The 25,783-nt window shown below is 57.3% G+C and overlaps 11 protein-coding genes across 11 annotated transcripts; 4 read left to right on the top strand and 7 right to left on the bottom strand.

Annotated features, from left to right (window-relative positions):
- Window positions 1-11: 11 nt before the first annotated feature.
- Window positions 12-2,921, top strand: SCHCODRAFT_01099069 (OPT superfamily oligopeptide transporter; the record flags this gene model as incomplete). The annotated part of the gene is made up of 12 exons (XM_003030195.1): window positions 12-311; window positions 399-587; window positions 648-729; window positions 782-984; window positions 1,035-1,206; window positions 1,258-1,340; window positions 1,392-1,865; window positions 1,918-2,092; window positions 2,143-2,293; window positions 2,348-2,655; window positions 2,711-2,806; window positions 2,857-2,921. 12 exons carry the CDS (start codon window positions 12-14, stop codon window positions 2,919-2,921), a joined length of 2,298 nt encoding a protein of 765 aa, XP_003030241.1.
- A 664-nt stretch (window positions 2,922-3,585) lies between these two features.
- Window positions 3,586-5,288, bottom strand: SCHCODRAFT_02631036 (uncharacterized protein). Its single transcript, XM_050345641.1, has 8 exons — window positions 5,175-5,288; window positions 5,080-5,122; window positions 4,841-5,033; window positions 4,687-4,789; window positions 4,490-4,637; window positions 4,328-4,439; window positions 4,191-4,277; window positions 3,586-4,135 (listed from the first exon to the last, which is right to left on the bottom strand). The coding sequence occupies exons 1-8, from the start codon at window positions 5,275-5,277 to the stop codon at window positions 3,830-3,832; spliced, it is 1,095 nt and encodes a 364-aa protein (XP_050199146.1). The 5' UTR covers window positions 5,278-5,288; the 3' UTR covers window positions 3,586-3,829.
- Window positions 5,289-5,901: 613 nt separating this feature from the next.
- Window positions 5,902-6,891, bottom strand: SCHCODRAFT_02631029 (HAD-superfamily phosphatase). The gene is made up of 3 exons (XM_003030621.2): window positions 6,739-6,891; window positions 6,563-6,678; window positions 5,902-6,516 (listed from the first exon to the last, which is right to left on the bottom strand). Exons 1-3 carry the CDS (start codon window positions 6,821-6,823, stop codon window positions 6,067-6,069), a joined length of 651 nt encoding a protein of 216 aa, XP_003030667.1. The 5' UTR covers window positions 6,824-6,891; the 3' UTR covers window positions 5,902-6,066.
- A 422-nt stretch (window positions 6,892-7,313) lies between these two features.
- Window positions 7,314-9,477, top strand: SCHCODRAFT_02631025 (uncharacterized protein). The gene is made up of 3 exons (XM_003030196.2): window positions 7,314-7,434; window positions 7,487-8,377; window positions 8,439-9,477. The coding sequence occupies exons 2-3, from the start codon at window positions 7,576-7,578 to the stop codon at window positions 8,837-8,839; spliced, it is 1,203 nt and encodes a 400-aa protein (XP_003030242.1). The 5' UTR covers window positions 7,314-7,434; window positions 7,487-7,575; the 3' UTR covers window positions 8,840-9,477.
- Window positions 9,478-9,545: 68 nt separating this feature from the next.
- On the top strand, window positions 9,546-10,396 carry SCHCODRAFT_02631024 (HAD-superfamily phosphatase). Its single transcript, XM_003030197.2, has 3 exons — window positions 9,546-9,698; window positions 9,757-9,872; window positions 9,919-10,396. Exons 1-3 carry the CDS (start codon window positions 9,614-9,616, stop codon window positions 10,366-10,368), a joined length of 651 nt encoding a protein of 216 aa, XP_003030243.1. The 5' UTR covers window positions 9,546-9,613; the 3' UTR covers window positions 10,369-10,396.
- A 1,392-nt stretch (window positions 10,397-11,788) lies between these two features.
- On the top strand, window positions 11,789-13,268 carry SCHCODRAFT_02631019 (uncharacterized protein; the record flags this gene model as incomplete). Its single annotated transcript, XM_003030198.2, has 8 exons — window positions 11,789-11,891; window positions 11,944-11,986; window positions 12,033-12,225; window positions 12,277-12,379; window positions 12,429-12,576; window positions 12,627-12,738; window positions 12,784-12,870; window positions 12,926-13,268. The coding sequence occupies 8 exons, from the start codon at window positions 11,789-11,791 to the stop codon at window positions 13,238-13,240; spliced, it is 1,104 nt and encodes a 367-aa protein (XP_003030244.1). The 3' UTR covers window positions 13,241-13,268.
- A 676-nt stretch (window positions 13,269-13,944) lies between these two features.
- SCHCODRAFT_01355693 (uncharacterized protein) lies at window positions 13,945-15,086 on the bottom strand (the record flags this gene model as incomplete). The annotated part of the gene is made up of 5 exons (XM_003030622.2): window positions 13,945-14,151; window positions 14,201-14,367; window positions 14,418-14,524; window positions 14,723-14,921; window positions 15,019-15,086. 5 exons carry the CDS (start codon window positions 15,084-15,086, stop codon window positions 14,033-14,035), a joined length of 660 nt encoding a protein of 219 aa, XP_003030668.1. The 3' UTR covers window positions 13,945-14,032.
- Window positions 15,087-16,168: 1,082 nt separating this feature from the next.
- On the bottom strand, window positions 16,169-16,988 carry SCHCODRAFT_02600826 (uncharacterized protein; the record flags this gene model as incomplete). The annotated part of the gene is made up of 6 exons (XM_003030623.1): window positions 16,169-16,200; window positions 16,251-16,386; window positions 16,438-16,512; window positions 16,586-16,692; window positions 16,744-16,845; window positions 16,898-16,988. The coding sequence occupies 6 exons, from the start codon at window positions 16,986-16,988 to the stop codon at window positions 16,169-16,171; spliced, it is 543 nt and encodes a 180-aa protein (XP_003030669.1).
- Window positions 16,989-17,979: 991 nt separating this feature from the next.
- On the bottom strand, window positions 17,980-18,963 carry SCHCODRAFT_02337330 (uncharacterized protein). The gene has a single exon (XM_050342419.1). The coding sequence runs from the start codon at window positions 18,838-18,840 to the stop codon at window positions 18,076-18,078; it is 765 nt and encodes a 254-aa protein (XP_050199145.1). The 5' UTR covers window positions 18,841-18,963; the 3' UTR covers window positions 17,980-18,075.
- Window positions 18,964-19,338: 375 nt separating this feature from the next.
- Window positions 19,339-20,255, bottom strand: SCHCODRAFT_0236154 (uncharacterized protein; the record flags this gene model as incomplete). Its single annotated transcript, XM_003030624.1, has 6 exons — window positions 19,339-19,481; window positions 19,532-19,659; window positions 19,714-19,810; window positions 19,862-19,960; window positions 20,014-20,044; window positions 20,166-20,255. The coding sequence occupies 6 exons, from the start codon at window positions 20,253-20,255 to the stop codon at window positions 19,339-19,341; spliced, it is 588 nt and encodes a 195-aa protein (XP_003030670.1).
- Window positions 20,256-21,235: 980 nt separating this feature from the next.
- Window positions 21,236-25,735, bottom strand: SCHCODRAFT_0257784 (uncharacterized protein; the record flags this gene model as incomplete). The annotated part of the gene is made up of 15 exons (XM_003030625.1): window positions 25,726-25,735; window positions 25,627-25,675; window positions 25,533-25,572; window positions 25,309-25,481; window positions 24,170-25,257; window positions 23,182-23,922; window positions 22,635-22,696; window positions 22,355-22,447; window positions 22,164-22,266; window positions 22,040-22,112; window positions 21,888-21,956; window positions 21,744-21,845; window positions 21,596-21,692; window positions 21,437-21,519; window positions 21,236-21,351 (listed from the first exon to the last, which is right to left on the bottom strand). The coding sequence occupies exons 4-15, from the start codon at window positions 25,409-25,411 to the stop codon at window positions 21,236-21,238; spliced, it is 2,730 nt and encodes a 909-aa protein (XP_003030671.1). The 5' UTR covers window positions 25,412-25,481; window positions 25,533-25,572; window positions 25,627-25,675; window positions 25,726-25,735.
- Between the last annotated feature and the right edge of the window lie 48 nt (window positions 25,736-25,783).

The raw sequence follows: 25,783 nt of genomic DNA, 5'->3' as shown, positions 1-25,783 counted from the left end.
ACCATGACAGGATGGAGTTTGACTTTGACGCGATCGAGGAGGAGGACTCGCCGTACCCAGAAGTACGAGCGTCGGTCTCCAACATCGACGACCCGGACATGCCCGCGCTCACGCTGCGGACATGGTTCATCGGTCTCCTGTTGTCCCTGGTATCTGGCGGGTTGAACACATTCTTCAATTTCCGACAACCTGCGCCCAGCATCATCTCTATAGTCCTGCTTCTAATTGCCTATCCCATCGGCCGCTTCTTCGCCTTTTGCTTGCCAATCACAACTTACCGCATCCCGCTACCCCATCTACCACGGTTCATCGTCCCTTCCTTATCACACACACCGCCGCCCTCGGCCTCAGTCCACTCTCATTCACATACTAAATCCGTCTCCACCGCCGTCGATGAGCCTCAGTCCGAAGGCTCCTGGCTCCGCAAGAAGCTCCACTATACGCTCTCTCGATGGTCACAACCTCGCAGCCTATCCTTCTCCCTCAATCCCGGTCCTTGGAGTATCAAGGAGCACGCATTGGTCTTCATCATGTCCAATGTGTCCATATCGTCGCCGTACGCCTTGAACGTGATCGTCGTGTCCCAGGTATGTTCATTATTGGAGCCCCTTTTTCCAGCCCGCTTACAAGGTGCTGACGCTCCGAAGGTCTATTACGAGCAAAGTTTTGACTACTGGTTTGAGCTGACGCTTGTTCTCGCGACTCAGCTGACTGGATTTGGACTTGCGGGTGCGTCGTCCGGCTTATCGGCGTCGGGGGAGCGCCTGACGAACTCTCACAGGGCTATGTCGGCGGTTCCTTGTATGGCCGGCATCCATGGTCTGGCCCTCAAACCTCGTCGCATGCACTCTGTTGAACACACTCCATGCTGAGGAAGAGGGTCTGATCGCGGACAATGCCAGCATTAACGAGCCACGTCGCAGTGGGATGACGCGGTATCGCTACTTCTGCTGGGTGTGCGCGGGTGCCTTCCTTTTCTTCTTCGTACCCGGTGCGTCATAACTTTCTCCCTGTCTCGCGTTCTTGCTCACGAGTGCCATCTGCCAGGCTTCCTTTTTGTAGGATTGTCGGTGTTCTCGTACGTCTGCTGGGCGGCGCCGAACAACATCCCTGTCAACCAGCTCTTCGGCGTGAGCTCCGGCCTTGGTATGGGCATATTGACGTTCGACTGGACGCAAATATCGTGGATATCCAGTCCGCTTATGGGTATGTCTGCTGTCATATATTCCTCCTGTTCAGTCGCTTACGACCGTGCAGTGCCATGGTGGGCGCAAGTCCACATCTTCACTGGCTTCGTGCTGTTCTTCTGGATATTGACGCCGATATTGTACTACACAAACGTCAGTCTTATCTTCCGTCTGACCAGTGCAGTCTGCTCACCTGTCTTGCAGACGTGGGAGCTGTCATACTTCCCAATCTCCGCCAACGAGCCATATGACCGCTTCGGGCGCCCGTACAACATCTCGCGCGTGCTCACGAAGGACGACACGTTCGACGAGGAGGCGTACAACAACTACTCCCCGTTGTTCTTGCCGGCGACGTACACGATCACGTACTTGCTCGCCTTCGCGCTGTCCACGAGCGTCATCGTGCACACCATCCTCTACCATGGTCGCACGCTGATCAACGGCGCGAAGCGGCTGCGGGTGGAGGCCGACGATATCCACGCGAAGCTCATGCGTAACTACCCTGAGGTGCCGAACTGGTGGTACCTGAGTGCGTTAGTTGTCTTCTTCAGCTTGGCTATCGTCGCGGTGGAGGTCTGGGACACGACTGTGCCGGTGTACGCGCTAGTCGTCGCGGTCATCCTGCCGATCTTGTATGTACTGCCCAGTGGCTTCGTCTATGCGATGACCGGACAAGGCGTAAGTGTTTGCTATATCCAGAGGAGGTTTGACGCTTATCATCTACTTGCAGATTGGGATCAACATCCTGGCGCAGATTGTGCCAGGGACGCTCGTTCCGGGTAACCCGCTCGCGAACATGATCTTCAAGGCGTATTCCGTTCAGACGTTGGCATCGGCGCAGAACTTCGTGCAGGATCTCAAGCTTGGCCACTACGTCAAGGTGCCCCCACGCGCGACCTTCATGGGTAAGGCTGACAATACGATCTGTACTCATACATGCTGAACCATCGTTTAGTCCAACTGGTTGCGACGATTCTGAGCGCGTTCCTGCAAGTCGGTGTTAAGACATGGTTGTTCAGCAACGTGCACGACATCTGCACAGAGGGGCAGAAGAGCCAGCTCACTTGTCCGCACAACCAGGTCTACTACACCGCGAGCGCTGTCTGGTGCGTACACGACAATCCTCCCATGCTCATATCGGACACTCATTTCCTATATAGGGGTCTCATCGGCCCAGTGCGCCAGTTCGGCTCGAACTCGATCTACCACCCGCACCTCTACGCGATGGTCATCGGCGTCTTCCTCCCCTTCCCGTTCTGGTTCTGGCAGCGGCGGCATCCGAACTCATGGATCAAGTACGTCTCGACGCCGGTTATCTTGAACGGTGTCTCGCAGATCCCACCCGCGACGGGCATAAACTACTCGAGCTGGTTCTTGGTGGGCTTCGTCTTCCAGTACCTCATCCGGAAGCGGAACTTCGCGTGGTGGAGCAAGTTCAACTATGTGACGAGCGCGGCGATCGATAGTGGTGAGTGCGACCGCTGCGCGAGGGGAAGGACGGGATACTGATGTATGGTTTGCAGGCACCGTCATATCGCTCATCTTCATCTTCTTGACGCTGCAGTTCCCAAAAGGGGGCGTCAACCTAGATTGGTGGGGTAACACGGTGTTCATGAACAGTGCGTCTTCTACATCGGTTGCCAAGCGCATTCACTGACCCTCTGTTCAGCGGCCGACTTCAAGCGCTCCCCGTTACGGAGCGTTCCCGAGGGCGGGATTCCCTCGGCCTCATAGTACATAGACTGCGGCGCGCCCGGTCGTTAGTGGCGCGCCGGGTCGGTCGTGTGCGTATCCATATACTTGTCTCGCTATCTCTTTCTCCGATCGCTGTGCGGGTGCTGGAGGGCCCCGTTGCCTGTGAAGGACGAGAAATCTGTATTCTATCTATCCTGTCTGTTATCAGCATTCTGTCAGGGAGGGGTGTCCGGGGTCGGAGCGGCGGGAGAGGCGGTGGACGTCGCGGGGAGGTGAAGGAGGTAGTAGTTGCGGATTGAAGAAGAGGGAGGACGTGGATGTGGAGGGAGGTGAAGAGGGGATGGAAAAATACGGTGGCGCGACGTTTCATAGTAGTATCTTCCGGCTCAGGACATCCTTCGTTATGTGTCAGCACTACCAGTATACTAGAATATCCATCTACATATCCCTCAGCAGGAAGTGCATACATACTGAGACGGACGCTAGTAACAGTCAAGGTACTCTGAGGCTCGGGTTGAGGGTTCGGTTGAGGGTCGGTTTGAGGGCGCAGACCAGAGCCAAAGGCTCAAGCTCGATCAAGCCCCGAGGCTCAACTGAAAAGGCTTTCCTACGGAGGTGAGCGTTCGCATCGCGTTGAGCCTCGGTCGAAAGTTTCGTTGAAGGCTTTTGTAAGCTCAAGTTCCCTCAAATGAACCCTCAACCTCGGATCTGAGTACTTTGACTGTTACTAGTGTGATGTATGTATATAGGAGGAAATCTTGAGCAGATCGATATTCAGTGGCGACGACAAAGGCTCGTCGAATAGATATCAGTGCTTGAGGCTAGGGATTCGCGCAATGGCATCTAAGACGGTATAGGGAGATTAAATACTGTCCACCGAAGCCATGGATCATGGGCACAACTTTTTCTCCTTCATAACAACTCTTCCCCACCTCCGACGCTGCCGCCTACATGGTGGTCGTCTCCCTTTCGACTTCGATGATGCCCTCGCTCGATGCAAAGCGGGACTCGTCGCTACGGGTGCCAGCCGGGCCAGGGAGTCTGTGCGCGCGCGAGTTCTGAAACCCGCCGTCGAGGGCGATTCGGATGTTGGAGTCCTCGGGCTGGGAGGAAGTTGTCGTGTCCGCTTCGCGCGCTGCTTCGTGTGCCGCAGGCGGGTCGGCAAAGTGCATGGCTTGCGACACCTGAGCACTGAGCAAGGAGTCCGTTGTGCCTCCCACGGCGGCGAACAGGACACATGTTGGGTATATTCCCTGGACAGAGCAGCATGTCAGATCAGGTGTGCTTGGGACGTGCTCATGGACATACGGCGATGTGGTTAGAGATGTTGGTGAAGATGGCACCGCCGGAGAATCCGTCTTTGTTGGCACTGAAGAACATGCCAAAGTCGACAAGCTGACAAACATAGTGTATAAGTTTGAAGCAAGAATATGGAAGAAATATACCCAGAAAAGGATATATGCAAGACCTGATTCGAGGAGCAGCATCAGGACCGCCTCCGCTTGCGATTTCCACATGAAGAAGCCAAGCAAGCCCTGTATCTCTTGGCGGTGATGTCTAATACGCATCAGGCGGGTATGTTCTGTATGATTTCATGAGGTGCTCACAAAACTTTTTTGCCAATGAGAACCGTCGCGACGATATTGGTCGTCAGAAGCGGAATAAACCTGGTCAGGTACTGGCTGATGCTTTCGCTGATGTATGGGTCATATAGAGATGGCCAGTAAATCCATGTCAACTCTACAATGCCACCCACTGCCTTCAAGATCAGAGCAATGTATGCATGAGTTGATCAGATGCTCACCTACGGTTCCACACATGCACAGTGATAATATACATTTCGCAAGAAACCAATCTGGCCATAAGCACCAGGCTCGCCATACGAGCACAGCATCGCTCAGAGTATACTGCAATGGGGTCGGCAGACTTCTTCAGTACGGATCTTCACGCGTACGTACGCTCAAATCTTGGGATACACCGAGCAGGATGTTTAAACGATATAGCAACACATCGATAGAGCGCTCAGATGTGCCGATGACTACCGGGAACTGAACCAGGAAGAATACCGTATTGTCGACGGCGTATATCGTAGAGGATAGGAGCAGCCCGATTATGGCCACCAGCGTGAAGCGCGATCGTCCGTGTCGACGCCTTGTGAAAGTCAGAATTACGGGCCATGGGCAAGGTTCGTGCTTACGCGAGGATCGTGATTGCTGCGGCAGAAAGCGTGATCTGCACACCTATAGCGCCAACGTGAGATAACTGAAGGGTTGAGGAATATCCCATACTCACCATGGAGAAGAAGGTCGACAGCCACCTGGACGACAATGTACTTGATCGCATGCAAGTCTTCGCTGCCCAGAGGACGATACACTTGGCCGTAGTTGGTCGACATCTAGGGGTAGCTTCAGCGCGGTGAGGTATGCGAAGAGATCATGGCTGCTTCCTATATACCAGGCAAATACGCGCGGTCATAATCGCCGGGAATATCTCCCGCAAGGTCTGAGCTGCCGGGCTCAATTGGGCGTAAGAACTTGTTGAGCGCTCCAAGGCTCCCGTCTTGCGCGAGGCTTACTGAATGAGAACTCGGCGAGCAGCGGCGTGGATGGGCCTTGCTATCGCAGTTTGTGATCGTCGGGGTCGGGAGACACTTCGTTCCGCAAGGTCGACGTATGCTCGAGTCCCGTAGCAGTGCAAAGAGCGCGCATAGCTCAGAAGACTAAGTGATATGTCCTTGATGCCGACTCGCATACTTCGAAGCCGCAGAATCAACATGAGCAAGTCACTTTCCGACGCTGATCTTCCGTGCCCGTGTGCTCTGCATGAGATGAGACCGCCTGAAGTCGCCCAAAGAAATATCAACTCACCGTGACCGCGCTGCATCCTCGATGCAATGCAAGATCGACCCCCAGGCTATGCACATCGCTCGTAACGCATCGCCGGGCAGATACAACGAAGCAAAGCTGATACACCTGGTGTCTCCCGTGTCGTGAGGCTATTAATCCTTGATGTTGTGAACTCAGTCGACATCCCGCCCTGCATTAGCATTATCTTGCAGTACATCCTAAGGAGAGCGCTGCGGAATAAGTGCCAGAACGTCCCGCATACTAAGTATGGGACATCGTCGACATTCCGATCACCGAAGAGAGGCAAAGCAGGAGACGAGATGACATATTGCAAGCGGTCACTTTTCTAGATCGGACGTGCTCTGGCGGATAAACGAGCGCGTAGCCTGATCATCCAACGGGGACGTCCACCGCCTCACCACATCCACCAGCCCCCTCTCCATCAGACGCATCACCGTCGCCTCCCTCTGCCACACCCCCGTCGTCCACACCGCCAGCGGGCCCTTCATCCGCCGCGCCATCACGACGTCCGTTAAAACGCGGTCGCCGACGACCACGAGCTCGTCGTCGCGCACCGGCTTCGGGAGGGCCGCAAAGTACGCGCGGATGTCCTTGATGCAGGAGTAGGACGGCTTGAGGGCGGCGTGGCAGAGGACGGGGACGCCGAGGGCGTGGCCGACGGCTTCGGCCTGGATGGCGCCCGCGTCGAGCTGGCGCGTCCCGGCCGAGTTGGAGACGACGACGACGTGATCGGGGCCGAAGGCGGCGCGGCATTCAGCCCAGGCATCCTGCGAGGTGTTAGGTGGGGAGGGGGGTGAGTGGTCGTCCACGCACCTCGAGCTCGGGGACGAGGTGGTCCTTGTGGGGGATCGTCAGACAGTTATCCTTGTCGAAGACGGCGCCCCGATATCCCGCGCGGCGCAGGGCATGAAAGTCAAGCTGGCGAATGTCTTGCTACGAGGGAGATGCATGTCAGGAAGTAGCCTTCAATTATATTGCATCTCACGCACCTCTGACGACCATGGAGGGAAGCACAAGGCGCGGGTTCACCAGCAGATGAAAGGGCACGAGAAGGCCCGGAATGTTGAGCGGCATGGCGACCGCCCTTCCTTCACTCTTCAGAACACACCGGAGGCGGACTGCGGCCGAGCGGGCGAAACGCGAGAGCGGGTATGCGGACGCGAGTACAGCGGCGCGGTGCAAAGTTTGAAGGATGTGCGCCCACTCAATCAATTCTCCATTTTGGGAAGTTTGTGGCGGTGATCATCCAGATTTTCGCCAGGAACTTGCAGGCACACCTCCTCCTCGATGATCGTCTTCAAAGCCATATCCCTTCTCTTCTACCGACTGGTTTCCGCTGTTCTCTATTCTACAGACTAGAAAATACTAGCTGGGGATGCTCAGCGCTCTCGCGCCGCAAGTGTCGTCGAAAACTCCTTTGTATTCTGTGTGCCTGAATGTCAACCGCGTGCTGGCTAGTGGTTACCCCGGCCGGCACACCCCTTATATCTGAATGGAAGTGCAGATCATTTTCACAGGAGCCCTGACCTCGGACTTTGAAGCGCGCAGCAGGCCTCGGTTGAAGAGCACCTCGACGCGCACACGATCCTTGCCTGAGCCTCTGAGTCTCTGAGGACCCACCCCCACTCACTGCTCACTGTTCATAGCCCGCCTCCCAGCGCCCGCCGCGTGCCGGAGCGTATACAGTGCGTTCGCACCCCGTTTCCCAGCGTTATTCATGCTCACACCCTCGAGCAGCCAGCGCCCTTCCACGTCCCCGCAGCAGGCGTTAGGTCGCCCAGCTTTCCACTCCTTTCCCCGACGCTCCTTTTCCCACCCGGCACACCATGTTTACGCCCCCGCCGTCGCCCCTCCCTGGCCCCGGCCCCGCGAAGCCCTTCGCGCCGTCGGACAAGCTCGCGAGCGCGGCGGACGAGCCGCAGCCGACCTACGCCCCCGATCAGACGCCCCGCAAGCGCCGGATCGGCAGGCGCATGCGATGGGCCGCGCTCGTCGTCCCCTTCGTGCTCATCCTGATCACCGCCTCGACGCGGTATGTCACTCACCCTGCCGCGTTCGACGTCCTCGCCGATGCGTCGCACTCGACATGGTCCGACCTCGCGCACTGGACGCCACATAAACGGCACCCTCAGGAGGAGGTAGCGGGCGAATACTCCAGCGTAGCGAGCGTATCCACCGCGTCCATCACCGATATCGCATCCCTCACCCAGGCGGCATTAGCCATCGAGTCCAGCTCCGCCTCCGCCTCTCCCACGCCCTCTACCACCACCGGCGCCCCCACCGTACCCTCCGATCCCGTACTCCCGACGCCCTTCCCCCAGCCGTTCGACTCGGACCTCACGCAGAACTACTCCTCCGTCTCCTGCTTCAACTTCTTCAACAACATGACGAACACGGAGCCCTTCCGCCGCTGCCGCGCCTTCTCGCTCCTGTGGCAGAGCAGCAGCGCGTTCATCAGCGCGCAGTCGAACGTCACGCTCATGAACACGCTCGTCTGGGGCACGTGCAACACGCCCATCGACGCGGACGCGTGCAGCGTGAACATGGCGTGGTTCGCGGGCGAGTTGCAGACCGCGTGCGCCGCGGATCTCAAGGACGGGAACACGCGCGTCACGGAGACTTTAACGGGTACGTCTGCACACGAGTCTTCGCTCGAGCGACGATGCAGTTGCTGACCCCTCTTCCCCAGCGATCCGCGCGTACGATGTGATGCGCAAGGTCGCCTGCCTCGTCGATGAGAGCACGGGCGCCTACTGCTTCGTCAAAGCCGTCGCGGGGACCGACTCCGCCGACAAGTACACGTACAACCTGCCCCTGGGTCTCCCCATCCCGTCGACCACGGCGCCCTCGTGCAGCTCGTGCGCGCAGGACGTTTTCCAGATCTACGCGGACGCGCTGCAGAACAGCAGTACGACGCTCGACGGGCTGCAGCTGACGTACGAGGACGCGGTGGAGACGACGAACCAGAAGTGCGGGCAGTCGTACGCGACGGCGATCGTGAAGAGTAACGGCGCGCACGCCCGGTGTCCGTGGTCGTGGTCCGCGCCAGTGACACTCGCGGTGGTCGCTGCTGCATTGGTTATCCAATGACCGCGGCACCGATCCCCAATGGTCGCCACTCTCACCACGGTGACCAGCACATACGGTGACGCTCATGGCACCTTCCGCTCTTTACGAACACTCCCTTCCCCTACCCCTATCCCTACGCTTCATCCCCCTACCCCTATGCTCCCTCCCCACGCCCTGCTACGCTCTCCCCTAATCGCTTGTCGCTTCACGCGTGTTGTACTGTGCTTGTGCTTTTGTACTTCTTTCTTTCGTCACACTGAGACGGGCTCTCGCTCTTTGTATGCCGAGAAGGGTTGCCATGGGAGACAGGCTTGCTCCGTCCGCCAGACGCTGCTCCTCTCACAGGAGCCAAGTCTGGCGGATCTCATGCCATCCCCTTCCTCCCTCTCGGCCCCCCGCTTACCGACAATTTTGGCGTTGTAGATACTTGGATGGACCCTGCCGTGTTTAGCTATAGACTATACTTACCTTCAATCGGTCGCTTAACTAGGTTTATGTACCCGGGTTATGGGCGGAGAGGTACTCCTGAATGGACTCGAATACAATAGGAAGTATGTTGTTCGCCCTCTGCTGTGTGCAAGGACCACTCAGGATGTACGAGGTCTCGTCGTGTCCTCGATCTTGAGGAAACAACCCGAGTAGTTAAGCCAGACCGCCGCAAACTTCCTAAAATGGAGATTTGATTTAGTGGGCGGCGATCCTTCGAACTTGTCTGCTTAGTCGCTCTCGCGTTTCGCCCGCTCGGCCGCAGTCCGTCTCCGGTGTGGTCTGAACAGTGAAGGAAGGGCGGTCGCCATGCCATTGAACATCCCGGGCCTTCTCGTGCCCTTTCATCTGCTGGTGAACCCGCGCCTCGTGCTTCCCTCCCTGGTCGTCAGAGGTGCGTGAATGCATCATGGTGATATATGCTTCCTAACATATGTCCCCCTCGTAGCAAGACATTCGCCAGCTCGACTTTCATGCCCTGCGCCGCGCGGGGTATCGGGGCGCGGTCTTCGACAAGGATAACTGTCTGACGATCCCCCACAAGGACCACCTCGTCCCCGAGCTCGAGGTGCGTGGACGACCACTCACCCTCCTCCCCACCTAACACCTCTTAGGACGCCTGGGCGGAGTGCCGCGCCGCCTTTGGCCCCGATCACGTCGTCGTCGTCTCCAACTCCGCCGGGACGCGCCAGCTCGACGCGGGCGCCATCCAGGCCGAAGCGGTTGGCCACGCCCTCGGCGTTCCCGTCCTCTGCCACGCCGCCCTCAAGCCGGCCTACTCCTGCATCGAGGACATCCGCGCGTACTTTGCGGACCTCCCGAAGCCGGTGCGCGACGACGAGCTCGTGGTCGTCGGCGATCGCGTGTTCACGGACGTCGTGATGGCGCGGCGGATGAAGAGCCCGCTGGCGGTGTGGACGACGGGGGTGTGGCAGAGGGAGGCGACGGTGATGCGTCTGATGGAGAGGGGGCTGGTGGATGTGGTGAGGCGGTGGACGGCTCCGTTGGATGGCCAGACTGTGCGATCCTTCGTGCGGCAGACCGTGTCTGATCTAGAAAAATAACCGCATGCAATAAGACATTCCGTCTCCTCATTGACCTTGCCCTGGTGATTGCATGGACGACTTCGCCCCACCCTCGGTACATGTGGTACGTGCTAGCCGGGTAGCCCTTCAAGTGTACAATGCCTTCCTAATGGGGGAGAAGGTAACGTGGAAAATACTTCCGCTGGGCTGGCAATTCACGAGTCACCAGCGCTGTGTTCGCAGCTTCCACCTGAAATTCGACAGACGCCCTCCACTCGCCCGTGCGACCTACTTGAGCGCGGTTACCGCGCCTGCATGCTCGAAGCGCCGACCTTACCGTCGATACAAGTGCTTCCCCGTGTGCGCTATCCTGCCGACTTCGATAATATAGAAAGAAGGACAAATCCATTCACTTCTGCTGTAAGATTGAGAAGACCGCGGCCGGGAGGCTCAAATTCCACGCCGTCGAGAACCTATTTGAAGACGGATGCGCCGGAACGTCCGGCGCGGTGCGGTCTCGGCTTCTTCTGACCCGCCTATCGTCGGTACGACACCTGGAATGCGCAGGCAAGGCGACCCATTCGCGCTATCTGGTCGCGGCGAACTTCATCCCAGATCTACACTGCTCGTATCCATTCAACGAGCCCGCCCTTGATTCGACACAATCAAATCTTTGTATCGACCTGCGTTGCGTTCCAATCAGCTTGACCGAGCTCGGATCAGCACGATGCGAATTAACTCTTTCGCCTCGATACCCATGAATACGTCGAGCGTCTTGCGAATCTCCGGCGATGCAGCAAGGGCGGTATGCCGATCAAGTACATAACATGGTACCACTACCAGTCTCATTCCAGCGGGAGATCCGTACGGGGACCTCAACTTCGCCTCGTCGGTTCTCTGCCCGGTGATGCGACCGACTTGGAGTGTCGCGCACAGCCTGGAGGAGGATGCCGCATGTCTATCAAGGGAGAAGCGTGTCGTGTTCACCGAGGGAGTGGATGACTCTGTGGTCGACTTCGGGTGGTCTCATCTCCTACAGCCCTTGCCGACTCGGGTGATCATCATTGGGAACTGACGTACTCGTACTGAATGTGCGTCCTGGGAGTATGTGAGTCGACATTACACTCGGCCTTCTGAACTAACCGCGCTTTCGTCTCGCGCCCTGTTACGGGACTCGAGCATACATCGACCGTGCGGGACGAAGTCTCTATCAACCACGACGATCACAAGCTGCGATGACAGGGCCCATTCACGCTGCTGCTCGCCGATTTCTGATTCAGTAAGCCTCGCGCGAGACGGGAGTCTTGGGGCGCTTATCAAGTTCTTACGCCTGTGTGGGCACGCCAGCTCAAAACTCGCGGGAGATGTTCCCGGCGATTGTGACCGCGCGTGTTCGGCTGGTATATAGGAAGCGGCTATGGTCCCTTCGCATACCTCATCGCGCTGAAGCTACCTCCAAATGTCGACCAACTACGGCCAAGTGTATCGGCCCCTGGGCAGCGAAGACTTGCATGATATCAAGTACATTGCGCTCGAGGTGGCTGTCGACTTTCTTCTCTGTGGTGAGTATGGGATCTTCCTCAGCACTTCAGTTACCCAACGTTGGCGTTATAGGTGTGCAGATCACACTTTCTGCCGCAGCAATCACGATCCTCGCGTGAGCACGAACCTTGCCCATGGCCCGTAGCTCTCATTTTCACAAGGCGTCGACACGGACGCTCGCGCTTCACGCTGGTGGCCATAATCGGGCTGCTCCTATCCTCTGCGGTATACGCCATTACCAGTACCGTATTTTTCCTGGTCCAGTTTCCGGTGTACATCGGCACATCTGAGCGCTCCATCGATGTGTTGCTGTATCGTCTGAGCATCCTGGAAAGCGTATGCACAAATTTGAGCGTACGTATGCGCAAAGACCCATACTGAAGAAGTCTACTAACCGCGTTGCAGTATGCTCTTAGCGACGCTGTGCTCGTATGGCGAGCTTGGTGGCTATGGCCGGGTTGTTTTCTTACCAAAAGTATATTATCACTATGCATGAGTGGAACCGTAGGTGAGCATCCAAGCAACTCATGCATGCATTGCTCTGATCTTGATGGCAGTGGGAGCCATTGTGGAGATGACATGGTTCTACTGGCCGTCTCTGTATTATACAGGCATCCTTGAGAGCATTGGCCAGTACCTGACCAGGTTTATTCCGCTTTTGACGACCAATATCGTCGCGACGGGCCTCATTGGCAAAAAGGTTCTGTGAGTGCCTCATGCAATCATACACGACATATACACCTGATGTGTACTAGACATCACCGCCGAGAGATACAGGGCTCGCTTGGCTTGTTCGTGCGAAAATCGCAAGCGGAGGCCATCCTGGTGCTGCTCCTCGAATCAGGCCTTGCATATATCCTTTTCTGGGTATGTTTCTTCCATATTCTGAGTTCTGACTTACATAATTGTCAGGTTGTCAACTGTACCGTGGCCCTTGTTTCCAGCAAAGACGGATACTCCAGCGGCGCCATTTTCACCGGTATTTCTCACCACATTGCCGTATGTCCATGAGCATGTCCCAAAAATGCCTGATCTGACATGCTGCTCCGTCCAGGGAATATACCCAACATGTGTCCTGTTTGCCGCTGCGGGAGGCACAACGGATTCCTTGCTCAGTGCCCAGGTGTCGCAAGCCATGCGCTTTGCCGACCCGCCTGCGGCACACGAAGGAGCGCGTGAAGCGGACACGATGACTTCTTCCCAGCCCGAGGATTCCAACGTCGCCCTCTACGGCGGGTCTGAGCCTGAGGAGGAGATGCACGTGGACAGAGTCCCTGGCCCGTCTGGCACTGGCACGCGTAGCGACGAGTCCCGCTTTGCATCGAGCGAAGGCATCATCGAAGTCCAAAGGGAGACGACCACCATGTAGGCGACGGCGTCGGAGGTGAGGAAGAGTTGGTTTTGAAGGAGGAAATGTTGTAACTATGATCCATGGCTTGGGTGCACAGTATTTACTCTCCCTGTACCGTCTTAGATGCCAGTGCGCAGATCCCTGGCTCCTCGCATTGCTATCCATTTTTTGAGCCCTTGTCGTCGCTGCTTGATAACGTTTCGCCGAAGATTCATGCTAATTCAATCCCATTCTATGTACCAGTATGTATTTCGTCAACCACAACGATATATTCTTCCACCTTATAACGGTGGACGCGGAAGGCAGCGCAGGATAAAAGCAAGGATTCTCCGGAAGGAGAAGGGAGGAAAAACTTACCCACTGCCGCCGAAGCGACAATCGGATACACCTATGCAAGTAGCCGTTGAATGAGCCGCTAAAATGACCGTCCGCTGGAGCACTGAAAGTCCAGGTATGACGGCGCACCCAAAGGCGAGGCCGCGATCAGTTCTTGGGAGATGGCCATCAGCCCACAATCAGCCGTGCGAGAGCGTACCAGACTGTTGGTAAATGGCTGTGTAGAGCAGAAAGCCATTAATTCCCACATTCCGTTTCTGAATAGCCTTAGAGACGACGTCAGGACGCGATCGAGAGTCAGACAGTCCATGCGCGCGCACCTAGGTGATTCTGATCTCCGGTTGTCTACAGATCCGATACGTTGCCGTTTGGAGGCGGTTTGGCGCGGACACTCGAGGTGAAAGCGAAACACATTTGTTTCGCAAACTGAGCACGGTTCCTTGACCGAAATAGAGGCCGACGAACTTTGGGGACTCATTGGCCTGCCGACCTCCTTGCGTCGCCGGGCGGAGAAGTTCCATCGGACGGCAGCGGTCCTTGGCCTCTGTATCCGTCGTCGTGCTCTGACAGTCGATGGCGACCGTTGCAGAGGCCTAAAGCAATGTCAGTCCGTACGACAGGGTGGTGGTCGAGTGAACACACCTGTCTGTCTTCGGTGGCGACGAGCTGGCTTTCCCATGGTCTTCAGCTTGACTTGAAGGCGACGCGGTAGCCGGTGAATAAGAAGTTGGCGTGGTATTGATCCAGAGATCTCATTGCCACTCGGCAGCTGGGATTCGAAGAGCTCTACGAGACGATAACGGAGAAGTCTGACAATAGTGGTCAGTCGCAAGTGTAGGCGAAGGCAGCGGGAACGCACGATTGAGCTACCCGATCTTCGCTCCATTGGGCAAACTCCACAAGAGATTCACGCCTTCGCGTGGTTTCGGGGCGTTTTCGAGGTTTGAGGCTGAACGCTGATGATTTCTGGAGATGAAGGTCAGTATAGAGAACGTGCGCAACTGTCAGATCAAGCGCACCATTGGCTGGTCAAGACCCGTTGCATTGCCGACAGAGCATCAGCGCACTTGTGAACCGTCGTCAGATTGCGGAGACAACGTCGGAGTTGTCTGGCGCTGAGGATCAGCCAGTGCAATGAATGAAAGAAATGGTCGCGCAGCGCACCATCGAGCTGCCCGTGTCCGCGGGATTGGGCGAGCTCCACAAATCATCGACCCTCTTGCGTGGCGTAGTAGGTTGGGAAAAACAATGCGGAGGGGATCTTTTGGTAAGGTCAGCGGCGAGAGCGCGGAGAAAAGCCGGCGCGGCGCACCATTGAGGTGCCCGTATGCCGTGGCATTGGGCTGCCTCGGGAGTATTGGCGCTAGAGTGCCCGTAGAGGATCAAAGGTCGTTTACGAGTCAAAAACACTAGAGAAACGGTCAGCAACGAGGTCATACCACGCCACTCGAATAGCTCACCATTGGGCTGCCCGCTCGTGTTGACATTGGGCTAGCCCGGGATACCATTGACGGCACTTGCCAGCCATCGTTGTATCCGTGTCGTCGCCTTGAGTGAGTCAGAGTGAGCGGAAGAGGGAAGGGCGGGTGGGATGGAAGGGTGGGAGATGAGGGCAGGAGACAAGAGAGGATGCCCATCAAACCGCACGCACACGCCGCTTATGCATGGCGAATGTTCGCATGGCAGTCACGTGACATTTCTCAGGCTCATTGTTCGAGTCTCTGTACTGCGCAAATTGCCGTGTAACCCGTTCAGGCGAGCACGAGCAGCACTGCGAGCTCAGCGAAGAAGATCTCTGGCACACCCATTTTTTTGTACACGCCAAACAGTGAAAGAGAAGCCTCGACAGCCGCGAGGTCCCGCTGCTTCTCATCCTGGCTGTGGAATCACCCATTGTATCCAACGTTTCCGCGAGTGCCTCGTATATGATGAAAAGCACCGGGCGAAGCGCAGTTACATACGACACATATCCCATGAAAGCGCATCCATCATAATCGACGCCACCAGTGTCTACACAAAGACAGACGGCCTGAGAAAGCTAAGTAGATACAGGATCCCCAGACACTGTCACAGAAGCAGCAATGGGGTTCAGCCATCGAGATGGCTGTCGGCCAAGCCACCGAAGTGACCGTCCGAAGGAGCACCGAGGTGCCCAGCGCGCGGAGCAGACGAAGGCTGATCCCGTTCGGCTTGTCTGAGGGAAGGAGCATCAGTACGTGAGATGCCGTGCGAGCGCGTACCGGGTTGTGGGCGACGGAAATGGACGCGATAGTCCTCCGCCGCCCGAGGGATTCTTGACGACGACGTGAGGACGCAAGTCCATGTCAGAGAACTCACGGACTCACCTTCAATCGTCCTGCGCATAGTCCACTTCTAGACTCGCTGACTTGACAACGCAGTCGAGGGCTTCCTCATTGCGACTTGGGCGCTGGTCTGATGTCGGGGTATGGACCTCCGAGTTTCGTGGGTGGGGGAAGTCATTGGCCTGCCGACCTCATTGCGTCACCGCGCGATAGGAGTTTATTGGACAGCGCCGGTCCTTGCTTGCGCATCATGACGGCCGACGTTCAGATCGGGAACATTGCCACTCAATGGCTGGGTCTTGAGGTGTTATGCTGCTCGCGGGGCGATGTCGACAAAGTCTAATGAAGGCGGTCAGGGATGAGCGCCGGGGACGACAGTGGCGACGCACCATTGAGCTGCCCGAGCTTCGTGTCTTTCGTGTTCTTGGGCGAGCTCGCGAGAGCATTCGCTATCCTCCGTGGACATTGACGCTCTTGCGTGGCGTTGGGGAGTGGATGAGGATAGAGGCTGACCGTTGACGGCATCTGATGTTAACAGTCAGCGGTGTCAGCATATGGGACGGTCGAGTGGCGCACCATTGGGCTGCCCGGCCACCATATGATTGGGCGAGCCCGCGAAACATTGGCGCACTCAGGACGCGCCGTGAAGGTCTAGGATACGATGTCAAGGGAACTGTCGACGAAGATTAGCAACAAGGTCATACGCGACAGCCGCATAGCGCACCATTGAGCTACCCGGTCTCTGTGGCATTGGGCTGTCTCGAGACGACATTGATGCTCTTGTCAGCATCGAGAGCTTGAGAAGATAACTTGCCAAAGGATTGAGGAGATCTGGTGTCAAAGGTAAGTGGCGAGAATACCCACAAATGTCGAGTGGCGCACCATTGAGGAGCCCGGACACGATGACATTGGGCTGCCTCGGGAGATTGTATGGGCACTTGCGAGCCCACTTGAGCTTGAAGGTATTTCGCCAGCCGAAGATATCTGGCGGTCGAGGTCAACGACGATAACATGTCGCGCCATTCGGATGGCGTACCATTGGGATGTCCGCCCGTCGTGGCATTGGGCCGACCCGGGAGGACATTGACGGCGTTTGCGAGCCATCGGATTGTCGTTGTCGGAGTCATCGAGGTCAGAAGGGAGGAAGGTTGCACGGCGATGGTCGGGGTCAGATGAGGGTAAGAAACAAGAAAGGATGCCATCAAACTCCAAACGTGCGCCGCTTATGTATGTCGCCACGGGGAAAAGCTCGCGTGGCTATCATGTTACCTTCCCCCCTCCATTGTTCGAGTCACTGTGCTGTTGCTGTGCTGCGCAGATAAGAATGGAAGCTGGCCGAAGAAACACGAGTGGCGCCGCGTCGTTGACACAGAGAATTTCTGTCAGAAGATTGTGACTAGTTTGTTCACCGGTATGTATCGCGCCCTTCGTGGAACTGAAGCCCAGCGCACCAATGTGAAGTCGAAGGCGAGCGTGCCTGCAGCATAAAATAAACGTGCTATAAAGAAGGCAAATCATGGGCTGCGCCGAAGGAGGGGACTTCGCGTTCCCCAGCCCGTCGACGGAGATTAACATAGGCTGGCGGCAGAACCGCGGAGTGCTCGCTGGGAAAGTGCCACTACGTGACACGCGCGAGCAATGTTGTCTCGCACGCAAATGCGACTATGCGTTCACTGGGTAGGAAAAGAGAGTCCACCAAGCAGCAGCGAACATGAAGCAGGGCGCCGGCGACGCCACGCGGGACCGCGGGCGCCAGTGACGTCACGGCCCGGTGCCCTGGGCCCTGCTGCAGCGCAGGCGCCAGCTGGCGTGTCGCTGTACGAGACGAAGCGCTGAAGATCTTCAAGAGAAACTTGGCATATCGATAGTACTCACCATTACGAGCACCTACGAGCTTCGAGCGAGCGAAAAGACGAAGGTTCGAGCAGGATATGGGGCACACAAATGACGAGGTACGTTTGGTCAAAACTTGAGCAGGGAACGCGAAACTTCGTACAGAGGTGCGGAATGGTCTGTAGATCATATGTCTTCTAAGTAGCGTATCCAGAAAACCAGCCGCGCACCCCCTACGGGGGCGCCCATTGAAGCCCTTTTCAGGTCACGTGGGCGAGCCTACGGCTCTGCGAAAAGAGGCCCCTACCGAGACACGTGATAGACAACATTGCTCGCTCCGCCTTTCCCCTCCCTCGCAAGCTCGGGGGGGGCCCCTTACAGCTAGTTGCAAAACGATAGACGCCCCTCGCTCCCTCGCCCACTCCGCTCCCCACGCGAGATATGACGCCAGGCGCGCCACGCCGAGCCTCGGCAAGGGGGCAGCAGGCGCTCGCCGACGCGCTGCTCGTATACGGAGACATGAAAGACAGAGGCCTGATCGTCGCACTTGCTCAGGGAAGATTCATGCTGGTTAGTATATACCTTCAGCCTCCCCCGGCCAGCGTAACGCGCCCCTGAAAGGCACTGGCGCCGTGACCCGAGCGTACAGATGATGCGGAGGCGCGCTCGGACCGGCCACGCGGGCCCCACAGCGTCTTTGCAGGGGGCGTCTATCGTTTTGCAACTAGCTGTAGGCGTTCGCGAGCAATAACATGAGGCGTGTCGCAAAGTAAGTTCAGCGCGCACGTGCTTACTGACGTCACGCGTCGAGTTCGAAGTTCGAATCACTCGTATCCGCAGATGAATCGATAGACTGGGCGTAGCCCAGTCACATACAACGCACGTTACATGAACCACGTCCGACACCATCGGCCGAGTAAACTCAGCCTTTCGGCATCTACATATGCGAGAGAAAGTATAGGTGGGAGATATGTATGTAAGTAGAGAATCTCCAGAAGGAAATAAGAGGGGAAAAACAGACCGCCGCCGAAGCAGCATGGGGTCGGGTCGCCGAAGTGACCTGATGTCAAGCCACCGACGCGACCGTACTCTGTAGTACTCAGGTGTCCAGGCATAGGAAGCACCCGAAGGCAAAGCCCGCATCATCACCCTAAGGAGAAAGTCATCAGCTCACGAGCTGCGGTGCAAGCGCGTACCAGGTTGGATCTGAAGGAGATTGGAAGGGTAGTAGGTCTTCGCAAATAGTCTTCCGCCCGAGGTGATCCTGAAGACGATGTCAGAACGCCATCAAATGTCAGATAATCCACATACGCATCTAGGTCGTTCTGAGCTCTCGCTGCTGACCGGATACCTTGCCAATTGGAGGCACATTGGCGCGACGCATCGAGATTACAGGTAAATGCATTGCGACTTGAGCGCGTGTCCTTTGCCAGGATACAATTGGCGAATTTCGCGAGCTCATTGGCTGGCTAGCCTCATTGCGTCGCCGCGCGGAAAAGAACACTATATTGGACAGCGTCGGTCCCCGGACTCTTCGCTCGTCTTCGCGTCGTAAAAGTTGAGGTCGATCATCGAAGCATTAGGCAGAGCCCTGGGACAGCGTCAGTCCGAATGGCTGGAAAATAAGTGAGTGAACGTGCCTGTTTATCCTCGGTAGCGAGAACAAGCCTTCGTTGATCTCCAGGTTGCCAAGAGCTCGCCAGCATAGCATGGGTTCGGGAATGTCATTGCCACTTGGCGGCTAGGAGTCGAGGCGCCGGATTTGCTCGAGAGGATGTAGAAGAAGTCTGTCAAGGACGTTCAGTGGCAAGCTCATGCGAAGACGGCAGCGACGTACGATTGAGCTGCCCGGTCTCCTTGTCATCGGGCGAGCTCGCAAGGTCATCCAGGCGTTTTGCGCGGGCATTGATGCTCTTGCGTGGCATCGGGGCTCGGATGAGAAGAGAGGCTGAGCGCTGACTAGACCTAGTAATTTAGGTCAGTGACAAGAACATACTCGAGGAAGACCGAGTCACGCACCATTGGCCGCCCGAGACCAGCTGTATTGGGCTGAGCCAAGAGAGCATTGACGCACTTGCAACGCGTCTGGAGGTTGAGAAGACGAAATCGAGGTGTTCTGAAGACGAAGGTAAGCAACTACAATGCAGGAATTGGTCGCGCAGCGCACCATTGAGCTTCCCGTGTCCGCGGCATTGGAACGAGCTCCTCGAGTTATTGACGCTCTTGCGTGGCGTCGTGAGGTTGGATTGGATGATTCCGAGAAGACCTGATTGCGAGGGTTAGCGGCGAGAGCACGCAGAGCGGGGCCGCGTGGCGCACCCTCAAGAAGCCCGGGAGCGGTTGCATTGGGCTACCTTGGGAAACATTGCAGCCAGTTGCGGGCTACTTGATTCTTGAAGGTCCTCTGCGTCGAAAAAATCTTTCAATGAAGGTCAGCGACAAGGTCATGCCACGCCGATCGAGTGGCTCACCATTGGGCTGCCCGCTCGTCGTAGCATTGAGCTAGCCCGAGAGCACATTGACGGTACTTGCAGTCCATCGTCGTGTCGGTGCCGAGGCATGGTGTCCGAGTGAGTGAGCAAGCGAAGAGTGGGAATGGGGCCGAGATGAGGGTAAGAGACAAGAAAGGATGCCCATCAAACCGCAAGCACGCGCCGCTTATGTATGAGGCGCGCGGGAACGCTCGCGTGGACATCACGTGACTGTTGCAGTCTTTCAGTTTGTACTGCGCAAACCGCAACGGAAGCTGGGTACGGGCGCCCATGTGTTATCTACGAAAAGGATCTATGGCACGCCTATATGCCAATGGAGTCACCAAGATCTGACATATGGCGTCCTCATCCTTTACACCACCATAGGCTGACAACCCGAAGTTGAGCACGCAGCGAACTCGAACTACCGCAGGAGGCTCGAGGGCATTTTCATACACAGAGCGAGCGCCCGCTACATGGATAACCCACCACATGAAATACATCCGATACCATACACGCATCCTTCGACATCTACAGACGCGAGCGCCAGCGCGGGAAGCAAACATGTACAACGGTAATCTCCAAAAGGAGATGGGTTGGAAAAAATTGCCCACTGCCGCCGAAGCGACGATGGGGTCCGGTCACCGAGACCCGGATGACAAGCCACCGAAGCGACTGCCTACTGGAGCATCGAGATGGTGTCCAGATGTCAGGCGTGCCCGAAGGTACAGCCTGCAGTTTTATGTTCTGTGGAAAGGCACGTCAGCTCACGAGCGGCGCAGCGAGAACACACCCGAGCCGTGAAGGTGCCTAACGGGGCAGAAAGCCGTAGTACATAGACCTCTGCCCTCGATAGTCCTTGGGACGGCCTCAGCACGCGAACGGCTGTCAGTCAGTCCACGCACGCATTCAGGTGATTTTGACCTCTGTCAACCAACTTGACGCATTGCGCAACGGGGCGCATTGGCTGGACGCCGTGAGCTCGATCATTGTCGCATTGCGACTTGGGCGCTGGTCTTCTACCGGGGTACTGACCGTCGTAGACGAGGGAAAACATTGGCCTGCCGACCTCATTGCGTCGCCGCGCAAGTGAAGCCCCATTGGACAGTGCCGGTCCTTCGTCTCACGTCGTGATCGTCGAGGGCGAGCTCGGGAGCATTGCCAGTTGATGGCTGGGACTTGGGGCCTTAGGTTGTTTGGGTGTTGTTGCCGGAGGGGTCTGATCAGGGCAGTGAGCGAGAGAAGGGCACGAGATAGTGGTGGCGACGCACCATTGAGCCGCCCACTTCCCGGGTTATTGGGCGGGCTCACGAAAACATTGACGCTCTTGCGTGGCATCGGGGCGTTGTCGAGGCTGTCGTCCAACATTTACGAGTGCTTTGAAGGCGAAGGTCAACGGTGAGAACACAAATGACAGTGGAATGGCGCACCATGGGGCTACCCGGTCGCCGCGGCATTGGGCCCAGCCGACACTACATTGATGCATTTGCGACGCATCGTGGCGGTGGTATGCGAGGTTAAGGCATTCTGAGAAAGATGATTAGCGAAGGGTTGATGCGCGACAGTTGAGGGGCGCACCATTGAGCTTCCCGTGTCCGCGGCATTGGGCGAGCTCGAGAGGGCATTGACGCTCTTGCATGGCATCGGGGTGCTGGCGAGGGTAAATGCGAGAGCTAGTGACTGGTGAGCGTGATTAACATGGAGAACTATCGGGTGGCGTACCATTGGACGAGCCCGGGACATTGACGCGCTTGCGAGTCGTCGTTATGTTGAGGGACAAGATGTCGGGGTCTGTTGTGGAAGGTCAGCGACGAGACGACGGGTGATCATCGAATGATGCACCGTTGAGGCTCCCGTTCGCAGTGGCATTGGACAGCCTCGAGAGACATTGATGCACTTGCCAGCATCATAGGCTTGAGCGGAGTATGTGTCGAAGACCTCAAAGCTCTGGCGCTGGAGTTGAGCAACGACAGTGAGTATGATTGACAAGTGGCGCACCTTTGAGGGGCGCGAACCCTGTGGCATTGGGCTACCTCGGGAGATAATGTTGGCGCTTGCGAGCCGCTTGAGCGGCTTAGGGTTGTTTGCGTGTTGAGAATACCTGACGCAGAGGTTAAACGGCGAAGTCGTAGCATGCCACTCGATTGGCGTACCATCGGGCTGCCCGCTAGTCGTGGCATTGAGCTGACCCGAGACAACATTGACGGCGCTTGCAAGCCATCGGGACGTCGATGTCGGTCCACATGTCGAGTGTCGGGCATGGCGGTGACAAAAATGGGTTGCTGGGATGAGGGTTAGAAACAAGAGACGATGTCCATCAAATCGCAAACGCGCACCGCTTTTGTAGCGCGCCTTTCGAACTCCGCTGCGCCATCAGTGACCAAAAGGGGAAACCCTCAGCGTGGCTGTCACGTTACCGACCTCGTCTCTGTTCGAGTCACTGATTGTACTGTGTCAACGAGAACGTACATACCAGTGCGTCTAGATGGGATAATCAGCTTGGAGAGAACAGTCGAAGATGGTTCTACGCACTGAGGATAGTTCAAGATAGGTTCAGAGGATGCAACGCGCAACGAGGATATGACGGGAAGCGGCGCTCTATAGCAGTACTTTATACACACAAAACATAGTGATCGACTGACTATTGTCCGAGGTCCATGAGCAAGCAAAAGCAAGGGTTTATAGCAACACACTAAGGATCGAGAGAATCTCCAAGGTTGAGCGCCTTCGAGCGCCTTCATTGTTGTACATCATCTGCCCTCCTTCATGCTGACCTAGTGTAGCGCACCGCTGCATGCGCTGGGCGGTTGAGTTCATTCCCGCGTAAATTCATCGAGTGTCGGTTCGTGCCTCGTCGTTTCATGGGAGTTAGCGTACCATGATCCAAACCACCAAGCAAGGATGCCGCCTCTTGCAAGCGCACCATCGTGCATGGGCACCCATCCATCGACTGAACAACCTTTTCTCCTCGCACACCGTCATGACAATCCCTTCCAGGACGCTACCTCCCCCACACCCCCTGCTCCTCCGGCTGCGCAAGCAGGTCGTCAGCCGACACCCATCGCTCGCGCGGCGGCAGACGACCCGGTTGCCAGTCAGAATCATCCGCCCGCATATCACCAAGCGAGCGGAACTGTTGGTGCTGTAAGCCACGCGGCGGGCTTCCGGGTGGACTGAGGTACTGCGGGTTGGAGTACCGGGGCGGGTCGTGGTTCGCGGTGGGGTTGTGCCGACTCGGCGGACTCCCGGGCGGGCTGAGAAGGTGGGGAGAGGGCGTGGGGAGGGGACGGCGGCTGAGGGAGGCTTCGCGATAGGTGGGGAGGCGCTCGTGACGATCAAGGTCGGCGTTGTATGGGTCGAAGTCCGGCGCGGAAGAGTTCAAGTCGACGCTCGATGTATTGACACCACGGCCGGCGATGCTCGCATCTTGGCCGGAGGGCGAACGTGGCGCTCGTGGTCCGGTCATAGTGGGAGCGGGCGGGATGTCATGACCTCGTGAGCTCAGGTTCTGTACGCCATGAGTATTCTCCGAAGAGGCTTCGGCAGGAGAAATGGTCGCTGTGAGTGGCGAATGCGCATCGTAGTACCGATCGTAAGATGGCGCCGTGCTGGCGGGCGTAATGAGATCGGCACTGGAGCCCGACCCGCTTGCTTGGAATTGCGGCGAAGGATAGAGGAAATGCCCCGCAAAGTCAATGAAGCGCGATCCGTCTTCCATAGGTGAGTCTCGGGCAGGCGAGGTCTTGGGCGACGGTGTCTGTTCTCGTGGTCCAAAAGGTCGGTCTCGCAGGTGGCGACTCTCGTTAGAGAATTGGGTCCGTAGTCGTGGAGGCGGTGAGAGTATTCGAGCCGGGGGAGAAAGCGGTGGACGTGCGCCAGGTGAAGATAGAATTCCGGCGGGTGGAGGCATAGGTGGCGGATAATGTGGTGAGGGCGGTATCACATCCGTCTGTACGACCAAGTCAGCGCATGCCTCAAATAGAATTCGATGAACTCCATCTTACCAACTGAGGCGCCTGTACTGCCTGTCCTTCAGGCGATGGTGAAATTGGCGAAGGCGGAGAGAACGCGTCCCGCCAGCTATTGGGCGATGCCTCTCGCCGGGGGCTGGGGGACGGCGTTTGCCAGTGCTCCGACGAAGATTCTTGCCTCGCAGTCGACGTTGTCCCGTGCCGAGACGGGGGCACGACGACGATCCCGCGGTGTTGGTCATCACTGGAAGACGCTATCGTGAAGTCTTCTCCCGGGAACCGCGAAATAAGAACGACGCTTGTGTCATCCGGGAGAAGCCCACGGTCGCCCTCGGGCTCCGCTGGTACATTACGCAAGCCCCCTGAATCCTGCCGAGTGGGCGGCGACGCAGAAAATGTGGCTGCGCGAGGACTAGTCGTCTGCGCATTCTGGTTGAGCAATACGGGCGGCTGACCCGCGCCGGGGGAAGCCAAGTCCGGCAGAAGCCGTTCCTCCTCGTCAGGTCCATGTTCGACATGACCGTTCACGAGAGCCCTGTCGGTAGCACCGTGCGCCGCTACTGATGCCTGCGCTGTCGTTCTCCGTGAAGGCCCCGGCGTCCCGTCGATCCGCCACCGCTTGTTCGGCTGCGTCGACTTGATCTTCACCGGCCGCTCCGCCCAGGGCATCGCCCACTTCGCGCGCATGTACCACAAGCGCACGCGGCTCCAGGGACCGGACCCAGAGTCGGACCACTCCTCCGTGCGTCGGCTCAGGTTCGTCGCACTGCAGAAAGTACCGACCAAGGGTGTCGCGGACGAGGAGCGCGCATGGCCAGCCCCATTGGCGTGGAGGTAAGGATCGTTCGCGGCGTCAACGTCGATGGTCCAATTAGGGTCGGGCGAGGCTTCGCGGACCTGCGGGAGGGAATTGAAGCTATTGAAGACCGGGAGGTGGCGGGCGCGCTCCAGGGCAGAATGGGGGCGCCGTGGGTAGGCATTGGCGGGCTTGTGACGAGCGCGGTACCAGAGGAAGAGTGCAAAGCAGATGAGAAGGATGCCAAGGCCGACGACAATGGGTGTGACGATTTGAACAGTGGTCCACTGGTTGCTGTCGTCCTCGTCCTCGTTTTCGTCCCTGCCTGGGTTGCCTGATCAGCCTAGGCCCTACCTGTATACGTAGTAGGACTCACCGTATGCCATTATGTGGTGTCTATTGCCTCCTCCAAAATGCACCAAGGGGGGTAGAGGACTGCCAGCAGCGGCCTTGCGGGAACAGGGTGGAGGTACGTTCATCAGGAAAGATCTCGGGGGCAAATTTCCCCATCGTGGTTGGATGTCCGGTCTATCAGAGCAGGCAGAAGTACTGCGTCGCGTTGACATGAGTGGTGGTCTTTCAGTGAATCTCGAGACTCACCAGGCGCAGGAGACCTCATGTTCGTAGTCGGGTATAGCCTCTATACAGTCCCGGGTCAGTCGTGCGCACCCTAACCGAGAGTTCCCCCACGCACCTAATCGTTTGTACCGCGCGCAGGTGAGCGCCCCCTTGCCTTCCCTCAGCTGGTCAACATCTTCAGCCCACCAGCAGCGTACTTGTAGCACCTACGAACCGCGTCAGGTCCCTCGCCCCTGTCCTCCCTCCCGGAAACCTGATCAGTGTCAAATTCC

This window comes from Schizophyllum commune, assembly GCF_000143185.2.
Source record: "Schizophyllum commune H4-8 unplaced genomic scaffold SCHCOscaffold_8, whole genome shotgun sequence".
In the NCBI taxonomy this organism is placed as follows: domain Eukaryota; kingdom Fungi; phylum Basidiomycota; class Agaricomycetes; order Agaricales; family Schizophyllaceae; genus Schizophyllum; species Schizophyllum commune.
The sequence above is the reverse complement of the archived record's forward strand: the minus strand, read 5'-3'. Positions and strand labels throughout refer to the sequence as shown.

Excerpts from the sequence above, each read along its gene's own strand:
- SCHCODRAFT_02337330 (XM_050342419.1), bottom strand. The coding sequence starts at position 18,840 with ATGATGCGGGCTTTGCCTTCGGGTGCTTCCTATGCCTGGACACCTGAG.
- SCHCODRAFT_02631029 (XM_003030621.2), bottom strand. The coding sequence starts at position 6,823 with ATGCCGCTCAACATTCCGGGCCTTCTCGTGCCCTTTCATCTGCTGGTG. Across the intron at positions 6,679-6,738 it reads TCCCTCCATGGTCGTCAGAG|ACATTCGCCAGCTTGACTTT; the intron begins GTGCGTGAGATG and ends CCTCGTAGCAAG. Across the intron at positions 6,517-6,562 it reads ACCTCGTCCCCGAGCTCGAG|GATGCCTGGGCTGAATGCCG; the intron begins GTGCGTGGACGA and ends AACACCTCGCAG.
- SCHCODRAFT_02631025 (XM_003030196.2), top strand. The coding sequence starts at position 7,576 with ATGTTTACGCCCCCGCCGTCGCCCCTCCCTGGCCCCGGCCCCGCGAAG. Across the intron at positions 8,378-8,438 it reads CGTCACGGAGACTTTAACGG|CGATCCGCGCGTACGATGTG; the intron begins GTACGTCTGCAC and ends CCTCTTCCCCAG.
- SCHCODRAFT_02631024 (XM_003030197.2), top strand. The coding sequence starts at position 9,614 with ATGCCATTGAACATCCCGGGCCTTCTCGTGCCCTTTCATCTGCTGGTG. Across the intron at positions 9,699-9,756 it reads TCCCTCCCTGGTCGTCAGAG|ACATTCGCCAGCTCGACTTT; the intron begins GTGCGTGAATGC and ends CCTCGTAGCAAG. Across the intron at positions 9,873-9,918 it reads ACCTCGTCCCCGAGCTCGAG|GACGCCTGGGCGGAGTGCCG; the intron begins GTGCGTGGACGA and ends AACACCTCTTAG.
- SCHCODRAFT_02631036 (XM_050345641.1), bottom strand. The coding sequence starts at position 5,277 with ATGTCGACCAACTACGGCCAAGTGTATCGTCCTCTGGGCAGCGAAGAC. Across the intron at positions 4,790-4,840 it reads GTGTATCCCAAGATTTGAGC|TATACTCTGAGCGATGCTGT; the intron begins GTACGTACGCGT and ends ACCCCATTGCAG. Across the intron at positions 4,440-4,489 it reads CTCATTGGCAAAAAAGTTTT|ACATCACCGCCAAGAGATAC; the intron begins GTGAGCACCTCA and ends GATGCGTATTAG.